Genomic DNA, 20678 nt, shown 5'->3' with positions numbered 1-20678 from the left:
CAAATCAGTCACTTAGACAATTCATTGGCAGTCACGTGAGTGTGCCCTTTTCTCAGCCACTAGCACAGACAAAACCTCAGTGCTAATACCAGGCGGACTTTGCAGTAACATACATTTTCTGTGTATCAACTTACTACGTGCAAAGTATAGGCATTCAGAAGACACATTAAATACAAAAGGAAAACTTCAGGGGCACCTGGGTGGCTCAGTCGGTTGAGCGTCCGACTTCGGCTCAGGTCATGATCTCGCGGTGAGTTCGAGCCCTGCGCCGGGCTCTGTGCTGACAGCTCAGAGCCTGGAGCCTGCTTCCCGTTCTGTGTCTCCCTCTCTGTCTGCCCCTCCCCCACTCATGCTCGCGCGCTGTCTCTCTCTCTCTCTCTCTCTCTCTGTCAAAAACAAACAAACATTAAAAAAAATTTTTTTTAAAAAGGAAAACTTCATTACCGGTCATCCTACCACCCACACCCATCCAAACGGTAACCGGGTGTGCACCAGCTGCGGTTACTTTTTTATTGGGGTCACACTCTGTACAGAATCTCGTCTACTGGCTTTTTCACATCGACGTGCTACAGAGTGTTCCACGTGGCCAGATGTTCACAACACAGTCCCCAAGCACAGCTACAAAGGATGGCACGGCGAGCGCCCCTGCGATGCCAGAGTCGCTGTGTGCACCCGGCTGTCGCTTCCGCTTCCGGTGGAGCGGGCTGAGGCTGCTTCCTAAGTGCTGGTTCCAGCCTGCCAAACCAGGCCCCGGCAGGGGGCCGGCCATGCACTTTGCCCGCAGGACACCCAAGGTCTTCATGTGTTGCCAGTTTGACATCACTTTTTGTCAAGTTTGTGTGTTTTAGTTACTAGTGAAGGAGAAACGCTTTCTTACTGTGCTCATTTTATTGGTCACCTGGATGTCTCTTCAGCACTGACCAGCACGTAGCCACACAGTCAAGTGTGAGCAACAAGGAAGGACTCGGGTTTTGGCGGGATGCGCTTCTAGCTCGGTCTTTGTCTCCCGAACCCAGGGTTGTGAGGGTCAAGGGGCACGGTAATTAGGTAGGCAGGCCGCTTCCCTCACAGGAGGGATCTAACCACTTATTCTAGAAGCCCAATCTCAGGAAAGCCAGAGAAGAAAGCAGAAGCCCCTCACTCCTGAGTGAATGGTGTGCTTTCAATCCTTGGGGTCTAACGTACAGTGGCCATACGGGCGCACGGCCATGCGGGTGACGCTGCCAGAACCCGAGGCAAGGTCCCGGGACGCGAACATCTGCCTTTCACTACTGCCGGGTCTCATCCTCTTCCTCTCAACTCCCTTTCAAAAGACAGGGCCGGTCACAGAGGGGCTCCCCATGCCTGTGTTCGCTACCCCGACAAAGCAGGAAGCCCGTCCCTACCCAGATGGTAGCTGGGGCCCAGGGCGAGGGCCGCTCCCTCGGCTCTGTCCCGCAGCCTCCCCCTCCTCTCCCCGCCTGTGTCTGCCGGCCCTGGCGCAGTGTCCAGCTGGACACACGATGTCGTAAAGAGCGACATTCCCACCTGCAAGGACCTGCCCCACACCCAACCAGTCACGTGCCTCTGCAGCCACCATCACCCCGGGGAACAGAGCCCCCCCAACGGAGCCACCAGCGCTGAAGACATCTGGCTTCAACTCCATTTGTCCTAGTCTGTGCGCTGTAGAAGACAGCCCTGTGCTGGGCTCAATGGTGGCCCAAAAGATGGATGCATGTCATAATCCCCAGAATTTGTGATTACGACCTTATCTGGAAAAAAAGAGTCTCTGTGGATGTAATGAAGATAACGACCTCGAAGTGAGCTCATCGTGGATATGATGTAGGTGGGCCCTACGTCCAGTGACGGGTGTCCTTGTAAGAGACAGAAAAGATGACACGGTCAGAAAAAAGAAGAGGCCATGTAACCACGGAGGCAAGCACCAGAAGCTGGGAGATAGGCCTGAAACTGATTTGCCCACCCCTGCTGTCACTGTCACCCAGATTTCAGACTTCTGACTTCCACAACCACAAAAGAATGAATTCCTGTTGTTTTAAGCCACCACATTGGTCTCTTGTCACAGGGGCCACGGGAATTTAATACCCACCCCCCACAAACTAAAAGTGCTCTTACAGAAAAATCACAGGACCAGGACTGAATGCAGCAGGTGAGAGTCGGGGGGGGGGGGGGCCTGTCCGGGCCTTTAACATTTTCCCAAAGTATAATCACGTGCAATTAGACACTTGGGCTTCGGGCAATGGAAAAGGCACCCCTGCTCCCGCAAGCGCCACCCAAGCCCTGGGCCAGGCTTGTCTTCAGCAACAGCCCGCTCCCAGCCAGGGGAGAACAGAGGAGGGCCCGAGGAGCGTAGGACATTCTCCCTCCACTTCCAACATTCTTTCCTGACAACTGCAGGGTTAACGCCCGTGGCTTTGACATCCAAGGAAACATCCAGCATCTTACAAAGCAACGATAAGGAGTGCTCCAGCGTTCACGATCTGCCAATCACACTGCCTAGTGGCCTCCCTTCACAAGCACCACTGCTCACACAGGGCAGCGACGCGCCCGGGGAGGGCAAGAGCACGCTGCGGTGCAAGGAAAGGGAAAGGAAAAGTGTACACGTGGGAAGCGGCTCCCCGTCAGACCGGGAGCTGCTCACAACGGCAAACCCAAAGCGGTGCAGGACAGGTGGAGAGATGTGAGTATGAAAGATAACAAAGTTCAGACCCACGACACGCTGGTACAAAGTCAGGGTAGGAGAGGATCATCGCAATGTCTACCACACTCGAGAGCTGATCCCGCTTATGACCGGTAGAAAAGTGGGCAACAAGTACAAACGAGCCATTACCACCAGAAGACCTGGAGACGATCCTTCAAGCTCCACAAAGATGCTCAAACCCGCCCTTAACAGACAACCCCACGCCTGACAGATGGGCAAGGCTACGAGGAAGTGGGGGCAGCACCCTGACACCACCCACCCCGTGTGCACGTGCTCAATGCCACTGCCTCTAACAATCTGCCCCAGAGATACGCGTAACTGATGCACACGGCTGTTCGCTGTAGCATTCTCGGTGACAATAAAAGAGCGGCCACAACCCAAATGTTCGTCAGCAGCGGACTGCTTGGATCGCGCACGGTGCAGCCTCCAAACGGAATGGCACACAGCCCGCGAGAGCGCTGGCGCCACGGTGTGCTGGAGCTGGGGGGGGGGGCTGGCGCGGGGAAGGGCTTCTGCCCATCTCGGCTTAAGAAGTTCTCTCTGAGAGCCCTGGCCTTGATTCTCAACTTCCCCAGAGGAGGTGGAAAAAGACAGAGCCCCTAGAGGCAGGCAGTTCAAGCAGACAGAACAAACAAAAACAGCAGAGCATCGGGCCTAACTGGGGTCGCAGGTACCCTAACTGAGGCAAGCCAGCAGATGGGGGAGCTGAAGCGTGAGGTCCTCGAGCTAGCCCTTGGTGCTCAAAGAGGCGGCCCGCTCCGTGTCAGCCAGCCCGTAACCGAGGACCGGGCGCGCAGGACAGCACGCACCGTGCGGCCCCGTGCCACTCGTCAGCAGGCGGCCCTACTCAATGCACTCCATGACATGTATCTGCAGGGTGTCCATATCGGGAGCCTGATACTGGCACTTGGGGCAACAGAAGTCAGGCGGCTCCTCGGGGGGGCTTCTCCTCTGGTTGGGCAGGGCCAGGTGGAAGGAGGGGTGAGCTGGAGAAAGAGGGGAAGCCACAGAAAGTACGGAGGCCTGTCAGAACTGTTGGGTGTGGCTCCTGGAGTCACCACCACCGGCCCCTCCCCGTTAGGCCCCCCCAGGGGGCAGTGCGCTCCACAGAGTAAGTCCGGGGAGGCGGTAAGGGGCTTTTGCTGGCACCCTCCCTCTCCACCCACCCTCCAGCGGCTCACTCACCTGGGGCAGGGGCTACGGGGGCCTGGGAGGCCTCCACGTGCCGCTTCCTCATATCTTCAATCCTTTGAAAAGAAAAACGGCCAGATCAACGAGGGCAAGTAAAGCTCCAGGGCCTACGTAGGAGGCTGAAGGGAGGGTGGGGCAGGAGGAGGGGGCGGGAAGAGGGGACGGACGGAAGGCGAGGGGCCGACAAGCCACGAGCCCTGCCTCACCGCTCACTGCGAGAGAAGGGCACAGGGTCCCAGTCCTGGGGCGGGGGGGGGGCCCACCTGGCGGACTCCTGGCAGCTGGCCTTCAGGCGGCTGTAGTCCCGCTGCAGCTGGGCCAGCTGCTCCTGCAGAATCTCCTTCTTCTCGGCCAGCTTCTCCCGGGCCTGCCTCTCAGCCTGGAAGTCGGCCTTGTAGATGTCCGCCTGGCAAAGCCAAGAGAGGGGCACGCCTGCCATCCGTCGGCCATTCACCGGACACTCCGTGCTGGGGGACCAGGCAGAGCTGGCTCCTGCCCTCCCACAGCCCACAGCACAAGGGAAAGTCACCCACACGTGCACCGACAGGTCGAGGAATGGCACGAGGGGCGCGAAGGGCTTCCCAGAAGCCACGGCAAAAGGACGCGAGGTCCCGGAGCCAGCAGGCCACAGAGGAGCGCGCTCACCTGGGCTTTTAGCACCGGAACGGTCTCCATCACTATCTTGTGCTGCTCGGCCTCTTCCTTCAGCTTGTCAATCACTTCCTGCTTGGCCACCAGGGCCTCCTCGGCCTGTTGCAGCTGCTGCTTCAGGTCCTCCAGCTGCAGTCCCTAGAAATGGGCAAGGGGGGGGCTGCCGGAGCCCGAGCTGGCCCAGGGCAGGGGCCGGCGGCCGCTCCAGGTGACAAGAACCACGAGGAACGAGAGACCGAGGCCGGCCAGCGCCAGAGTGATGCCGACCACAAGATGTCGGTGCATGCAGGGCCCAGGAAAGGCAAGAGGCTGGAGGGGGAACTGTGAGGTCAGCCGGTGCGACGTGCCTTTCCCAGAATCCCCAATTGCACAGCCCTCCTCCAACCCTTCAAGGGGCACCGCCAGACCCCCTCCTGAGGCCATCCTCCACACCGAGCGGGTCTCCTGCACGAACGCTCCACGACATGCCACCACTAAGCTGAGAGCCATCAGTCTTCCACCCTGCCCCCTGGTCGAAGGTCTGCTGGTCCCTCACAGAGGTCCCCCGCCCCCGCACGCACACACATACGTTACAAACACACACATGTACGTACACGCGGACAGCCACACACACCACGAAGCCTTCCTTCTGAAGACCAAGGGGCCACAGCTTTGTAACCAACTGTTCTTCACAGGGTCGGTTTCAGGCTTGACCCTTATAAGTCTCCCCTGCGTACGTTCACATCTGACAACATCCTTCGCAAAATGTGCTCGCTAGAAACTGCGCCCAGTACAGATCTGATGAGAACAAACCAGAAGAGGGCTCCCAGCCACCTTCAACAGGGGGATGGAAACATTCCCAGGGCTTACCTTGGCTCTCAGAAATCTGAGCCAGGAGCCGATCTGGTGATGGCTGGCAGGAACGACTGGCCATGGAGACAGGCAAGTTCCCAGCCCACAGAGAGAGCATCCAGAGGCCCAGCCCAGTCACCCATAGGCAGCAAACGGCACGGCACACAGATCGCCGTCTCCCCACGTCCTGCCCTGGGCTGTCACACCGCGAGCTTGACAAAGCTCTAGGACAAGTCTGGTATCCCTCCTGAAAGCCAATTCTGTCAACTCTTCAGATAGGGCCTTGAGTTCCAACGTCCCTAAATTTGGGGAACTAGGCTCTGAGTCTAGGCCACAGGGAGAGGAAGCAAGGCGGAGTCCTAGACAGTCCCAGGGACGTCTCCCCCCGTACTCACTCGGTTCCGCTCGCTGCTCACCACGCTGCTCTTGATGTGGCTGTCGTACTCCTGGAAGAGCTGGTGATAGGCCACCTGTAGCTGCGCCAGCTTCCGCCTAAGGAAAAGGAGCTTTTGCTGGAGAAACACCTCGTCCTGGCTCAGCCACAGGCTTCTGTGCCTCCCACTCCACCCTTGTCCTTCTTGTCACATCCACACACCAGAAAGGGGGTGGCCAGGGTGCCTCCGGGCCTAGAAGGCCGTCAGCTCTGAGGCAGGCTTCACTAAATGCTCAGCATCCTTTTTTCTTAAAGCTAACATTTTTAAAAATAAGAGAAGGAACGTCTGCAACACTGTGGAACCACCTGCGCTCTTCGAAAGAGTCAGCGTCCCAAAAAACACAGAAAGGCAGGAGGACCGGCCTGGGTGCAAGGAGACTCAGAGGCACGCCAAGAAAGCCTCCCGGGGTCCCGGGCCCGATGCTGCCGACACGTGGGCCAAACGGCGCCGTGTGCACGTGGGCCACGGAGCAGACGTCGTGGGACCGAGGGTGGGCCGGCTGGGTGTGACGGCGCTAGGGGACGGGCCCTCGAAGGGCTCCTCGCCGGGGAGAGAGCCGCTGACGGCCTTCCGGCCCCTGTCGGCCCAGGGGGTGGGGCGCCACTCACTTCTCCTCCGAGGCGGCCTGGCGCTCCATGCGCAGCGCGGCCTCCACGCTCTGGCTCTGCATGCGCAGCTGGTCCACCTGCACGCTGTGCTGCTGCTGCAGGGCCTCCCGCTCGCTCTCCAGCTGCCGGGCCTGCTCGCTGGCAGCCCGGGCCCTGGCACAGGGGAAGGGGGAGGTCACGGCGGGGCCCCGGCCGGGCCGAGAAGCCCTGCGGCCCGCGGGTGCGGGCGCACTCACAACGTCCCATCGATGCAGAACCGGTTCTGGGCGAGAAAAGGGGGAGGCTGTCCATGTCAGCGTGGAAGCACCGTCATCAGAGACGGGGCAACCGCACAGGGCCGGCTTAGGGGAGTGGCTCTCTCCCTCCCACTCAGTGTTCTAGAAGCGATGAGGCAGCTGACCCGCCGCAACGGCTCAGCCGGAGCCCCCGGCGCACACACCTGGAGTGGAGCCGCGCCCCTGCCCGGCTTGCCTCTTCTCACCTGGACCCCATGCCCCCGTCCTCGCAGCCACATCACCCCACAGCCCCCAGTCTCCCATTTCCACACTGCTCCCTAGATGTGCAGGCCCAGGCTCCAGCCATGTCATCCTGCTGGCCCAAGGCCTCACGTGGTCCTGTCTGTGGAGGCGACAGTGGCTCCTTCTGGGTGGGAGAGGCCACCGGGGACGGTCACTGCTACCACTGTCCAAATGCACGGAGCACACTGCCCTCTGTGATCTGTCCTGCCCAGGGCACAGAAGTGTATGAAGTCTGCAGCTCTTAAAATGGCCACGTGGGAAACCCTAGGTGCGAGCGAGGCCGTGTCCACGCTGTCCAGTTCAGCATTTGAGTGCCAGACCACATCAGGAGGGACACAAAAGGATGTTGCTCAACAGCCCAGAATTGCTGAAGTAAACATTCGTGCGGGGTCGTTAACCGACCAAAGTTGCCTCTAGCTGTTTCTTTTATGTACACAGAAAAAGACAGGCAGAAAAGACACCAAATTGTCCTACAGGTGATACACGTGATTTTAGAAAGCTAGACGTACAGAAGAGTCCACCGGGGAAAATACCAGAACATGACGAGCCAGAGGCCACCAAGCTCGGCCTTCTGATGCCTTTCCTCACTCACGGTCGGCTTTCTGGATGGAAGCACATTCACGTGGTCTCTCACCTCGCTCTGATACTGGAAAACTCGGGTCCGCTCCCCTCAGCGCCTTCAGGAAGGCGTCTTTGCCACTGCCCAGTGCACCCCAATCACCTCCTGCACCGGGAGAGCTGGACCCGCTGTCAGGGGGACCCATCTTTCTTTCTGGACGGCAGCACCTGGGTGGCATGAGAGTGCGGTGGGGGGGGGGGGGGACATCTGTGCCCTCTGACCCAATGACCCCACTACAGGAAGCCCTCTGCAGAAAAGAGCAACCGGCAGGCCACTCACATTAGCAGAGCCACTTGCCAAGTCAGCCCTCTGGTGGCACCCGGGCAATGGGCTGGTGCGGGTCCCTGAAACGACATGACACTTTGCCTACTGACAAGGGTGGTCCCTGCGCCTGGACTGTTTGCACGACTGGCTGGTTTATTCATAGCACCTGCTTTGCAAGGGGGCAGGGAGTTTGCTGTGTGCCCGGCAGAGGGGGCCCATGTGACCACCGTCCAATAAGACCCCTGCTGCTGAGTCTTGAGTGGGTTCCCTTGGTCTCCAGGGATGTATCTGTCACTGCTGGAGAAGGGAGAGCACTCAGCCGGCCCCCCACGGAAGGGGGGGAGGGAGCCCAAGGCGTGGAGTCCTTCACCCCGACCTGTGTCTTCTGTCCTCACGGGTCCTGCTGTGTGCCCTCTCCCTGTAATAACCTCAGCTGTGAGAGCACGGAGTACTTCTAGAGGATAACTGTGGATCACGGGTGTGCTCCTAGGGTCTCCCCAAAATGCTCCCTAAGGAAATGATCCAAGCTCCAGCAAAAGGTCAGGGAGCCCAGAAGCACCGCTGGGCTCCAGATTCTCCAAGCCCCTGTGTGCTCACACTCCACATTTTCCAGTCGATTCTCTCCCAGAGGAACCCCCCCAGAGGTCCCGAAGGTGCCTCACTCTTCTCAGGCACCGCGACAGCAGCCCCTGGCGGGCTCTCCCTTCCCACTCACCTGCCCTCCAAAGCCTGCCGCTCTTTGATGGCGGCCTCCAAGCGACTCTGGCTCTCTTGGAGCTCCCCCAACAAGGACGTCACCTGGGCTTTCACTGATGCCTTGTCCTCAGCCAACTGCTGTGTGAAAAAAAGCCACTTCCCATTAGTGATGCTTTCTTGCCAGCTGCCCACTCCCAGCGCCCCTGAGCCCCAGGGCAGCCTGCAGGCACTGAGACATCACCTAAGGGCTTCTCTCCTGCCCCCAGTGCCACCACTCATCTGGCCTCTCACCTCCAGAAGCTTCCCAACCCCAACAAGGCAAGTCTCCTGGGACCCCACACCCCCAAGCCCCTCCTCATCCCCATGGATGGTAGCATGGAGCTGCCTCGAGTTTCATGAGGCTGGCGAGCAGGCTGCGAGGACGGAGCCGAGTGGGAATCTCTCAGCCTCTGAGACTTGCCGCCAACGGAGGGGAGACCTAAAGACAGTGTCAAAATACACGCTCCACCCACAGGCTGAGGCTGCCAGAAGGAGCGCTGAGACGGACTGATGTGTTTCCAGAAGACCTACGCCAGTGACAAAACTCAAGAGCCGTTCATACGCCCTGAGGCCCATCCTCCTTCATCCAACTGTCCACACCAGGTCCCCTGCAACCTCAAGCCACTCAAGCCCAGGGTTGGCCTCGGTCCTCTGCATCCCGAACCCTCCATAGCGAATAACACTCCTGTCCTCTGTACCCCCACCCTGGGCTCCTGTGCGGGCACCACACCAATGCTCCTTCCCTTCTCTGCAGGGACTGCGGCCCAAACCCCCGGCTTTCTGCATATACATACCTGGGGCTGGTCTGCAGGCCTGCTGTCCCCCTGCAGGCTAACAGGACAGACTCCTCCCACGAGCCCGGCCCGGCTGTCCAACCACCTGCCCCACGGGTCCATATCTGTGCCCATCAGCAGACCCCATCGGCTAGCGCCCACCCCACTCAAGGCCCTCGCCGGGGGCTGCGATGGCGTCCACCTGGCCTCCTCCTCCGCTCCCGCACCTGTAGGAGTCAGTCTCCTGGGTCTTCTCTAAAGAATCACAAAGCAGGGGGCTTACAACAGCAGGAATTTACTGCCTCCCAGTTCTGGAGGCCAGAAGTCCAAGAGCAAGGAGCAGGCAGGGTTGCTGCCTTTTGGGGGCTCTGCAGGAAAATCTGCACCGGGCCTCCGTCCTGGCCTCAGAGGCCACCAGCGCTCCTTGGCCCGTAGATGCTTTGCCCCGATCTCTACTTCTGTCATCTCGTGGCCATCTTCCCTGTGTGTGTTTGGACAGACCCATCCTGATCCAGCATGACCACATCCTAACTACTATTTCTCTTTTTTATGAAAACTTTCTTTAACTTTTATTTTTGAGAGACAGAGTGAGTCAGAGCGTGAGCAGGGGAGGGGCAGAGAGAGAGACCCAGAATCTGAAGCAGGCTCCAGGCTCTGAGGTGTCAGCACAGAGCCCGACACGGGGCTCGAACTCACGGACCACAAGATCGTGACCTGAGCTGAAGTTGGATGCTCATCTGACTGAGCCATCCAGGCGCCCCCCCCCCTTTTTTTTTAATTTATTTATTTTGAGAGAGAGAGAGAACATGTATGTGTAAGCAGGGGAGGGGCAGTTAAAGGGAAAGAGAGACTCCCAAGCTGGTTCCTTGCTGTCAGCACAGAGCCCGATGTGGGGCTCGAGCCCACAAACGGTGAGATCACGACCTAAGCTGAAATCAGTCGGACACTTGACAGCCTGAGCCACCCAGGCACCTCTAACTTTACTACTTCTGCAAAGACCCTATTTTCAAATAATATCGCATTCTGACGTAAAGAGTGTAGGATGTGGACATTTGTTTTGGGGGGACACAATTCAACCCATAACAGTCCCCCCTATACTCTACAATCTACATGAAACCAAATAATGTCTCACACTAGCACAGAAGCCCCCACAGTCCCTGTCACACTCGGGTCAAAGCCCAAATCCTTCCATTGGCCCCACAAAGCCCACAAAACCAGCCCCTACCATGACTCTCCCAACCACTCCTCAGCCACTTCCACACAGCCTCAGTCATGTTTGCCTCTCGGATGGTCCCTGAAAATGACAGGCATGCCCCTGCCTCAGGACCTTTGCACATGCTCCCCCCCCCACCCGCCACAAAACATGCTCTCCCCAGATACCCATGCGGCCCAGCCCCTCACTGTGTTCTGGTCCTTACTAGAAGACACCTCAGTGAAGGTCTCCCCACTGAACAGTGCAAATTCCCCACACCACCTGGCCTGTCACATCGGCATCTCCACTTGGGTATCTAGTAGTGTTCTCGAGATGAACCTCTCTTAATCTGCACTCCTGATGGCCCCCAAAAACCAGTTCCCCCCCACAGCCCTCCTTATTGTCGGCAGATGGCAAATCCATCCTCCAGCTACCAGCACAGAAACCTTGGAGTCCCTCTGGACTCCTGTGTCTCACGGCTCACGTCCAATGCATCAGGAAACCCTGTCAAAATATATCCCGGATCTATTTGATGATACTGAGCGATTAATGTTGACTGTTCCGGGCAGGACAGCGGTATTGTGGTTATGTCTTCTCTAAGCCCTCTCTCACAGACGCACACTGAAATATTCACGGATGAAAGCACACAGCGTCTAGAACTTGCTTCAAACTAACGGGGGAGCCACTAGGTATGTACCCGATAATGGAAACACATGTCCACCCCCAAATGTTCATGGCAGCATTACTGGGGGCGCCTGACTGGCTCAGTGGGAGGTCATGAGTTGAAGCCCCACGTTGGATACAGAGATTAAGGAGATAAAACTTAAAATAAAAAATAAATACACAGCAGCATTACTCACCAGCTAAAGAGTGGAAATGAGCCAAATGTCCGTGAACTGATGAATGGGAAAACAAACTGTGGTATCTGCGTACACCGGGATATCACCCGGCATGAAAGGAACAGCACGCACACACTCACGCTGCAACGTGGATGAGCCTCAAAAACACCATGCAGAGTGGAGGAAGCCAGAGGTGAGGGGCACACGCTGGATGGTCCCACTGGCATGCGAGGTCCGGCACAAGCACACCCACAGACAGAAAGCAGACTAGGGAGTGCCAGGGGCTGGGGAGAGGGTGGGGAGTGACTGCTAACGGGGGTGGGGTTTCTTCTGGAGGGGAGCGCGAGGCTGGGGAGGAGGAAAATGTTTTGGAACTAGTGGCAATGGTTCTACAAGTCTACAAATACGCCCAAAATACCACTGGATTCTATACTTCAAAAGGGTGACTTTTATGGCGTGTGAATTTTATCTCAGCAAAACCGTTAAAAAATTCCAACGTATTGTTCTACTGACTTCTCCAGTGACGGGCACTCGGGCTGTGCCCAGGTTTTTGCTCTGCTCAATGGACAAGAGCTTCTCTGAGATGCCCACCTTGGGTGAGGCTGCTCAGTCAGGGGCGACCTGAATTTTCAACTTGGAGAGAAAATGCTTTTCAGAGCTGACAGGCTTGTCAGCGGAGAAACAGGGCTACCGCAGGGGTCCTGGCCCCTGCCGGGAAACCAGCACCCTGTCACGGGAGCCGGGGCCGGCCGGTGGGGGCTCCCGGGGCTGCACGGACAGAGGCCCTGAAGGCACTTAGTAAAGAGCAGTGAGTCCATCTGTCCGAGGCTGTAATGGGCTGAATGGCAGCCCCCAAAAGATAGGTCCACGTCCTAACCCGCAGAACCTATGAATGGGACCTGATTCACAGATGCAATCAAGTTAAGATGAAGCCGTACTGGAGGAGGTGGGGGAGGGAGACCCGATGACTGTTGAGAACTACAAAAGATGTCAGCACAAAACGACTTTGACTCCATCCGAAGCCCTGCACTCAGAGCCGATCTAAGAAAGCTCAGCGCTGCCAAAATTGCCTGTTCTAGCCATCACCAGACCTAGGCCCCCACCTCCGCTCACTTAGAGCATTTACTAAGAGGCCTCCTAATGTGAAGCCTTCCTCTGTCCCTTTGGAACATCTGCGCACCTCCCACAACCCAGGACACTTTCTCAAGGGCTTGAGAACCATTCCCAGGCTCTGTGCGGGACAGAATGCTAACTTCCGTAACTGCCAGCTAGCCTCATGTATCTACACCGATGGCCCCTTTGTGAGTTTTCACTTGAGCCCCGGATCACTGCCCCTCCGTCCCCATCACTCTTTATGTCGCCAGTCACCTCTGCAAATCACAGTGGAGCTCAGCTCATCCCCTGCTGTCAGTAATTACCAAATAAAACCCGTTCTCACCACTGCAACTACCGTCCAGCTGTACTTCTCTCTGACCCTGGTGTCTTCATAAGAGGGGAAGGAGAGACACACGGACATGGGGAGAAGGCGAGGTGACCACGGAGACAGAAGTGGAGCGCTGTGTCCACAGGCCACGGGAGGCCAACCATCACAGCCATAAGCCAAGGTGGGGAAAGCAGCCTGGCCCAGGTTCTCCCTTGCGGCCTCCGGGAGGCACCCGTCCCGCCCAGACCTTGCTCTTGCACTTCTGGCCTCCAGGACCGGGAGGCAGTACATTTGTTTCTTAGAGCCACCCAGTCTGTGGCCCTTTGTTATGGCGGCTCCAGGAACCCGGCACACTTCCCTGAGGGCCCTGCCAGGCCGTCTGCGCCGACAGCGTGATTCCTGGTGGGGCCCCGGCTTCACATCTGGGGGGCAGAGACTGAGGATCTGAGGTCAGCCACGCGGGAGCCCCGGGCCCACAGGACCGACCCCCCACTGAAGACCCCGGACGCCGGTGCTCAGGGAAGCTTCCCCGGCGGCGGCATCCTGTGCGCGTCGTCATGGGTCACCGCGGGTCGGACCGCACTGCCCCACGACCCCCCTGGCCAGGGACCCGGAAGCCCGCCCCCGGTCTGTCCCGGACCCCACCGTACGCCCCTTTGGTCCTTGCTGACTCCTCCCTGTATCCTCTCACTGTAAGCAGCCATCGTCACGGCCGTAACCACGAGTAGGACGGCTCTGCTGAGTTCCGTGGCCCTCCTAGTGCAGCACCGAGCCCGAGGGTGCTCTCGGGGACCCCTGACCCCAGCTGCCCTCTGGAAATGCTGGCGTCCCTGCGGTTTGCAGAATGCAGGCGGCTGGTGTCACAGGTGGCCGGCAGCCCCGGCCGGCCGGCTCCAGGGAAGGACCCACCCTGCCCCTCTGACTACCTTCTGGCATCTCTTCAGATGTTCCACCTCCTGCAGGGCCTGCTCCCTCTGCCTCCTCAGGTCGAGTTTCTCCAGGCTCAGTCTCTCCACCAGTTTCCTGGCTTCCTGGAATTTCTGCATGAGGAACTCCTTCTCTTTCCTCTGGCTGCCTTGGAAACGCTGCAGCTCCTCACAGCGCTCCCGAAGCATCTGGTTGCTCTGCCGGATGGCATCTGGCGGCAGAGGAGAGAGCAGAGAGGTGAGACCCGGTGGGCGCCCCACCAGCCCCTACCTGGGCCCATCACGGCACCCTCCCCACATGCGGCCTCTTACACAGACATGGCTTTGAGATGGTTCCTTTTATTTTACGTAACACTTTCAGCATCAATTACGCCGACGGCCAGCACCTAAATTTCTCCAAACAAATCAGCTTCACTCAAAAGTGTGTGCCAAATGGCACTCTCTTTGTAAGTGACTCGAACGCATTCTGGTCATCTGTACTGTGGCCGGGTCAGAGGCACGCCTGCCTGCCCTGGGGCGCTCAGTCACAGTCTTCGGCGGAGGGAAATCCTACCCTGCCTGCAGACTCCGGGAAGGCCACCAGGGGAAACTCCCTGTGCCATCACTGGCTGCGGCCTGGGAGCACCAGGTTTGCAGGTGGCCTCCCTGAGCTTTACCGTCCTCGTGTGCCTGTTCAACGGGGATAATCGCACCCACCTCATAGGACGCGGAGGGTTAAATGAAAAAGCAAAGTGCCCAGGGCACAATAAACACACAGGAGACAGCCAGTACCCCTCTCACCAGGCCAAAGGATGAGCGTGTGCAAAGGCCAGACAGTCAGCAGAGGCTGAGGAAAGGAGAGCCACACACCCAAGGACACCCCAGGCAGCAGAGGACCATCGAGCGTTGACAAAACCGATCAGTGACACATGAAGGTTCTAGCAACTACAGAACCATATAAGATAGGAACAGGCAATAGCTTCACGTCACCCTCTGGTCAAAACCCTTGACCTGACGGAACATTCTTTCACTCAAACTACAGTGGCTTTGGAGCCCGGCTCCAGAGTCACCTTCTGCACTCTCCCGTCCCCGTGTGACTTCTCCCCCGCAGGGCTTCCAGCTTCACTCGCCCGACTCCACCTGTTGTAATCCTGCTCGGTTCCCCACCTAAGGCTCAACTCATATGTGACTTCTTTTTCTACTGAGGTAAAACTCACGTAACATCAAATTAATCATTTTAACTATTTTAAAGTATACAGTAATTGAGTGGCTTTCACGTATTCACAAAGCTATGCACCCATCACCTCTAGCTACCTCTAGAACATTTCCACCACCACCCCCAAAAAGCCCATACCCACTGGCAGTCACTTCCCCTGGCCCCCAGCCTCTGGCATCCACTTATCTGTTCCTCTCTCTGGATTCACCCCTCTTGCACATGTCACATAAATGCACTCCTACACTAGCTTAATGCAATTTCTTCCATGACATTTTCCCCCACACACATACTCATTCCAAGAGAAGTCTGTGTCCTCTCCCTGCCCCCTCCTCCTTAGACACAATCATGGGCATTGTTGGGGAGCAGACACCTTCAGGGCCCTGGCGGTTTGACCCAGGACCTGACACAGAGCACCCATTTAACAGGAATGTGCACAGCCGATGCTGTGTGGAGCCAACACACTGAACAACCGTGGGTCAGATGCACAGAAGCAATCCATGCAGCTTCAAGGTCTCTACCTGCTACTAAAGCCTGAGCTCCCTGGGTGGGGAGCTGGTGGTGCCATAATCCCTCTACACCCAGCCTGACAAACTGTCACCCCAAGTTCATGTTGCCAGAGCACCCTGCTGGGGACCAGCAGAGGCCACACATGTAGCTGTGGAAGGTGAGCTGTCTCCCTGCCCCCAACCTGGCCACCAGCTCCATGTGACCCCAACATAGCAAGGCATTTGACAACATTAAGAACACTGTTTGTTGTGATAACTGGAGGAGTGCTATTGGCATCTAGGGGTAGATGCTAGGGATGCTACTCGATACTATGCAGTGACCAGGACAGCCCCTAGACGTCTAAGCGTGATTACAAGGCAGGGAGCAAGGGTAGGGTACTGTCACACGCCAGGCAGAAATGTGCCCCTTCCCAAGGGTGGCCACCCTGCCTGAGAGGCAAGGTGCAGGCCCCTGGGACCTGGAGAAGCTGCCGCAGAATACCAGTGAGGACGCTGCAGATGAGCAGATGAGCGGGTGGGGGCGGTGACGAAGACAGACAGGAACTGGTTCCAGGTTCCAGGAGCCACCGCCGGGCCTGTGGTTACGCCCCGCACAAGCTGAACCAGAAATCCCCTTTCCCAAAGCAGCCCGCAGGCCCTTCCCAGGGCAGGCCACGCCCCCTTCCCAAAGCAGCCCTCAGGCCTTTCCCAAGGCAGGCTGCGCCCCCTCCCAAAGCTGCCCGCAGGCCCTTCCCGGAACAGGCCACGCCCCCTTCCTGGGAGCCTCCCGGCTATTCCCAGGATAGCCAGTGCTTCATGATGGATCAGGAGGAGGCAGAAAAGTCTGGCCCCGTTGGCCCAAATGGGGCAACTCAGAACAGTGGCTCCGGTTCCAGAGCTCCCGGTAGGGTCGGCCTGCACTGCTGTCCAGCTTCTCCCCGTGCCCACCCCTGCTCCTTCCCTGTCCTTCCCTTCCCTTCCCCAAGAGTGGTCCTGTGTAGGCGCACTCTAAATAAACCTCCTACACATTAATCTATACCTCAGAGTCCATTTCCAGGGAATTCCCTCCTCAAACAAAAAGGGAGGGTGGCTGAGTTTGAATCACTAGCTGGCTCTCAGGTGTACTCCCACCCCAGACCCAGTAAAAGCAGAGGCACCAGTGAGGAGTAAGCCTCCCCCACCAACAGGGCTGGGACCTCTGACGTTTTACTCTGCACACCTGCTATCTTCCTCACCTCGGAGCTCTTGATTCTCCTCCACACAGCGTTGGAAGGTCTCAGGAGTGCCCTGCTCAGAAGGTAGGTGGGGCATAGCTGGCTTCCCCAGAGAAGACTCTTCACCCAGCACGTCCTGGTCCCCTGCCGGGCCGCCGCTGGGCTGCACCATCTCACACAGCTGACTCTTCCAGGGGGGCCTGCTCATCCAACAAGTCAGAGTCTGGAAGAGCAAGGCAGCAGAGGTGTCACATGAGACCCTCGCCGAATTCTCTTACCTTGAAGGACAGGGAGTGCAGTCTGTGCAGGAGTTCCAAGGCCACACTTTAAGCAGAATGCCAGGCACTGTGTCAAGTGTAATAGGATGCTAAAATGGGCTTTTCAGTCTAAACGGGGGATATACTTTCATTCCAAAGGGAGGTTCAGGCCCATATGTGGAATTAGAAAGGCTATGTGTATGGCTCAGCACTTGTTATAAACTCTGTCTGGCACCTATCTCCAGGCTGTAAACTGAAATTAAGAATTTAGGGGTGCCTGGGTGGCTCAGTTGAGCGTCAGACTCTTGATTTCACCTCGGGTCATGATCTCGAGGTTCAATAGTTTGAGCCTCATGTCAGGCTCCATGTTTACAGCATGGAGCCTGCCTAGGAGTCTCTCCCCCTCTCTCTCTCTGCCCCCTCCTGCGCACACACGTTCTCTGTCTCTCTCTCTCAAAATAAATAAACTTAAAAAAAAATTCCCCAGAGAGTGGAAATTAGGGAGAGAATTATTTTTGTAGGGAGGTATCAGTGTGCTGTGAATCCTACCTGCTACATACACCTCCGAGCAGGAGTGAAGGGTTTTGGCCCCTTACCTAGTGTAGTGGGTTGAATGATGGCCCCCAGCAAGATATGTCCATGTTCTGACCTTATTTGCAAAAGGGGCTTTTTGCAGGTGTAAGTAACTGAAGGATCTTGAGATGAGATCATCCTGGATTAGAGTGGCCTTAAGTCCAATGACAAATCTCCTTATAAGAGACAGAAAAGGAGAGACACAGACACAGAGAAGACAACGTCACAACAAAGGCAGAGAGTTATGTGGCCAAGAGCCAAGGCATGCCTGGAAGAGGCAAGACGGGTCGTCCCCTAGAGCCTGCGGGGGGAGCGTGGTCCTGCAGACTCCTTAATTCCAGAGTTCTGGCCTCCAGAGCTGGGAGAGGATAAATGTGTTACCTAGCCACTCGGCTTGTGGTCATCTCTCACAGCAGCTCTAGGAAATTAGTCTGCCGAGTAAGGGGAGCTTCAAGGACACTGCTCAGAACCACATGAGTGTTCCCTGGAGCTGAGGGCTAGAATGGGACATCCAGTGTCTGCTGCGCACTGAGGGATCTGAAAGTGGGAGCTGGACTCGCAGCCTAAGAGAGCAGGCTGAGCTGCGCGCACTCCCCCGTGGACTAGTCGGCAATGTGGGGCAGCACTAGCCTGGAGCCCTTATAAATTCCACCCAAGAAGACTGACTACCTGGAGGAGGAAGCCAATCCCAACACAAGCTTCCAGGAGCAGGCCTGCGCTCAGAGAGGACAGCTTTAACGCTGAATAAACTATTACGCTGATAATGCTCCCCTGAACGCCCCACTGAACCATCCATCCACAGGATGTGATGAGCCACCAGTCCTTCCCTCAGCTTCCAGAAAAGCGCACTCTCCTGGTTCTCCTACCTCACTGGCTGCTCCTGCTCAGGCTCTTTCACTGGATCCTCCTCACCAAGCCACCCTATCATGTTGTGGTGCCCCAGAGCTCTGTTCCGGGGTCTCTTCTCTAACATCGGTCACCCCAATACAGAGTTCATTCAGCCTCTCAGTTTTAACCCCCATCCTCTTGCTGACGACGCCCAAACCCAGCATCTCCACTTGGATATCTAGTAGTGTTCTCAAAACTAACCTTAAAATTGCACTCCTGACAGCCCCCAAAAGCCAGTCCCCCCCCACAGCCCTCCTTATTGTCAGTGGATGGCAAATCCATCCTCCAGCTACCAGGACAGAAACCTTGGAGTCCCTCTGGACTCCTGTGTCTCTCGGCTCACGTCTAACGCATCAGGAAATCCTGTCAAAACGTATCCCAGAATCTATTTGATGACAGTGAGCAATTAATACTATTTTAGGTGTGATAGTGCTATTTTGTTCATGTTTTTTTAATCCTTTCTTAGAGATGCATACTGAAATACGTAGAAGTGAAATTATACAGTGTCTGGAATTTGCTACTAGGTACCTATCTCCCCGGCAGAAACAAAAACACATGTACACACGCAAATGCTCACAGCAGCATTACTCACAATGGCCAAAGAGTGAAAATGACCCAAAAGTCCATCAACTGATGAGTAAAAGTCCAGCACATTCTCATGCCAAAAAATGGACCAGTCTTACACACATAACACTAAAAGAAGCAACTCACAAGAGACAACATATTGTGTGATTACATTTATGGGAAATGTCCAGAACACGCAAACCCATAGAGACAGAATGATTGGTGGATGCTTAAGAGCTGAGAGATAGGGGGTAATGAAGGTGATAGCTAACGAGGTGCGGGGTTTTTTTTGGAGTCATGAAAATGTTCCGGAATGAGATAGTGGTGATGCTTACAAGGTGCAGGGTTTTTTTGGAGTCATGAAAATATTCTGGAATGAGACAGTGGTGATGGTTGCACAACTCTGGATATACTACAAACCAGGGAGCTGTACACTTTAAATGGGTGAATTGGGTGGTATGAGAATTATGTCCCAAAGCCACTATTGAAAATAATAATAACAAGAGATGTGTGTGAGAAGCATAAATTAAACAAAAGTAGCCCTGGGGCGCCTGGGTGGCTCAGTCGGATGAGCATCCAACTTCAGCTCAGGTCAAGATCTCGTGGTTTGTGAGTTCGAGCCCCGCGTCGGGCTCTGTGCTGACAGCTCAGAGCCTGGAGCCTGCTTCGGATTCTGTGTCTCATTCTTTCTCTGCCCCTCCCCCACTTGTGCCCTGTCTCTCTCAAAAATAAATAAATGTAAAAACAATTTTTAAACAAAAGTAGCCATGAGTTGACAACTGTCAAAGCTGGGAGATGAGTACATGGGGTTTACTATTCTTTCTACTTTTGTACATCTTTGGACTTTTTCATAATAAAATGTTCAAAGCACCACCATCTCTCATCTGGATTACTGCGATAACCTCCTAAAAGGTCACCCTGCTCCTAACTCTTGTCCCCTATAATTTGTTCTCCCCACAGGGGCAGACTGGCCTAACAGGTAATTCTGATCACGTCCCTCCTCTACTCTGTTCCCTACCAGTTCCTCATTGCCCTCCGTGTAAAAGCCAAGGTCCCTAAAACGGCCTGCAAAGCCCTCAACTGTCTGGTCCCTCATTGCTTCTTCTCCAGGTATTCTCCCCTCACACACTCTACTCCAGCTACAGTGGCCTCCTTGCCATTCCTTGAACACGCCAGGATGGCTCATCCATCCCCAAGTCACAGAAACGGTTTGAGGTCGGGTAGACATTAATCGTTTTGCAAAGCGAGGCACATGAAGTAAGACACGTAGCTGCCAAACTATATTTGAAGCCTTTTTAAAGAACTTAACCTCCAATGCAGTCAAGTTTAATGAACAGAAAATGTCTCGGAACTAGAAGAGTCATCCACAAAGCAGGGGTGTGGTCAGACTCCGCAGCGGTGGCGGAGGACGGAAACAGTCCCGCTCGCCAGCAAGGTAACCCGGCCCCTGCATCTGCCGGCCGCGGCCGGTGCGCTACAAGCAGGCAGCAGAAATGGGCCAGGCCCAAAAGGAAAGGGAAGCCTGGATGTCCGGGGGAGTCTCGGAGACAGCGGAACGCTCACCGAAAGTACCCTGTCTTCGAGAAGACGACCACACCTGTCAGCAGAGTCGGTCCGAAGAGAAGCGCAGGAACAGCGAGCCGCGAGCACTCCTCGGGCTCCGGCGCTCCGAGAAAGTCCGGGTTCTGCGGTCACCTTTTCCTTCTCCCGCTGCCGAAATTCACACTTCCGGCTTCCGGTGTCGTAGCTGTGAGATCCGGAAGTAAAACACGCAAGCCCCGCCCCCACCCAGGAGCCGGC

General features: G+C 56.3%; 1 protein-coding gene across 4 annotated transcripts; it reads right to left on the bottom strand.

Moving 5' to 3' along the window:
* Positions 1–487: 487 nt before the first annotated feature.
* IKBKG (inhibitor of nuclear factor kappa B kinase regulatory subunit gamma) lies at positions 488–20670 on the bottom strand. 4 transcript variants are annotated; one of them, XM_043570423.1, is made up of 11 exons: positions 20476–20670; positions 17450–17602; positions 16618–16819; positions 13703–13914; positions 8530–8648; positions 6414–6566; positions 5767–5863; positions 4535–4678; positions 4153–4295; positions 3884–3945; positions 488–3684 (listed from the first exon to the last, which is right to left on the bottom strand). In XM_043570423.1, the coding sequence occupies exons 3-11, from the start codon at positions 16802–16804 to the stop codon at positions 3542–3544; spliced, it is 1260 nt and encodes a 419-aa protein (XP_043426358.1). In that variant the 5' UTR covers positions 16805–16819; positions 17450–17602; positions 20476–20670; the 3' UTR covers positions 488–3541. The 4 variants fall into 4 exon arrangements, with proteins under 4 accessions (XP_043426358.1, XP_043426359.1, XP_043426357.1 ...); XM_043570424.1 differs by lacking the exon at positions 17450–17602 and having other exon boundaries at positions 488–1853; positions 3508–3684; XM_043570422.1 differs by lacking the exon at positions 17450–17602.
* Positions 20671–20678: the final 8 nt, after the last annotated feature.

Source organism: Prionailurus bengalensis, chromosome X (assembly GCF_016509475.1).
Source record: "Prionailurus bengalensis isolate Pbe53 chromosome X, Fcat_Pben_1.1_paternal_pri, whole genome shotgun sequence".
NCBI classification, from domain to species: Eukaryota; Metazoa; Chordata; class Mammalia; order Carnivora; family Felidae; genus Prionailurus; species Prionailurus bengalensis.
Note: the sequence above shows the minus strand (reverse complement) of the source record. Positions and strands in the feature narration are given on the sequence as shown.

What these genes read in the sequence shown, in the direction of transcription:
- IKBKG (XM_043570423.1), bottom strand. Translation starts at nt 16,804, where the DNA reads ATGAGCAGGCCCCCCTGGAAGAGTCAGCTGTGTGAGATGGTGCAGCCC. An exon ending in CGGCAGGCTTTGGAGGGCAG is followed by an intron (nt 6,567 to 8,529) that starts GTGAGTGGGAAG and finishes CCCCTGTGCCAG; the next exon opens with GGCCCGGGCTGCCAGCGAGC. An exon ending in TTCCGGTGCTAAAAGCCCAG is followed by an intron (nt 4,296 to 4,534) that starts GTGAGCGCGCTC and finishes TGGCTTTGCCAG; the next exon opens with GCGGACATCTACAAGGCCGA.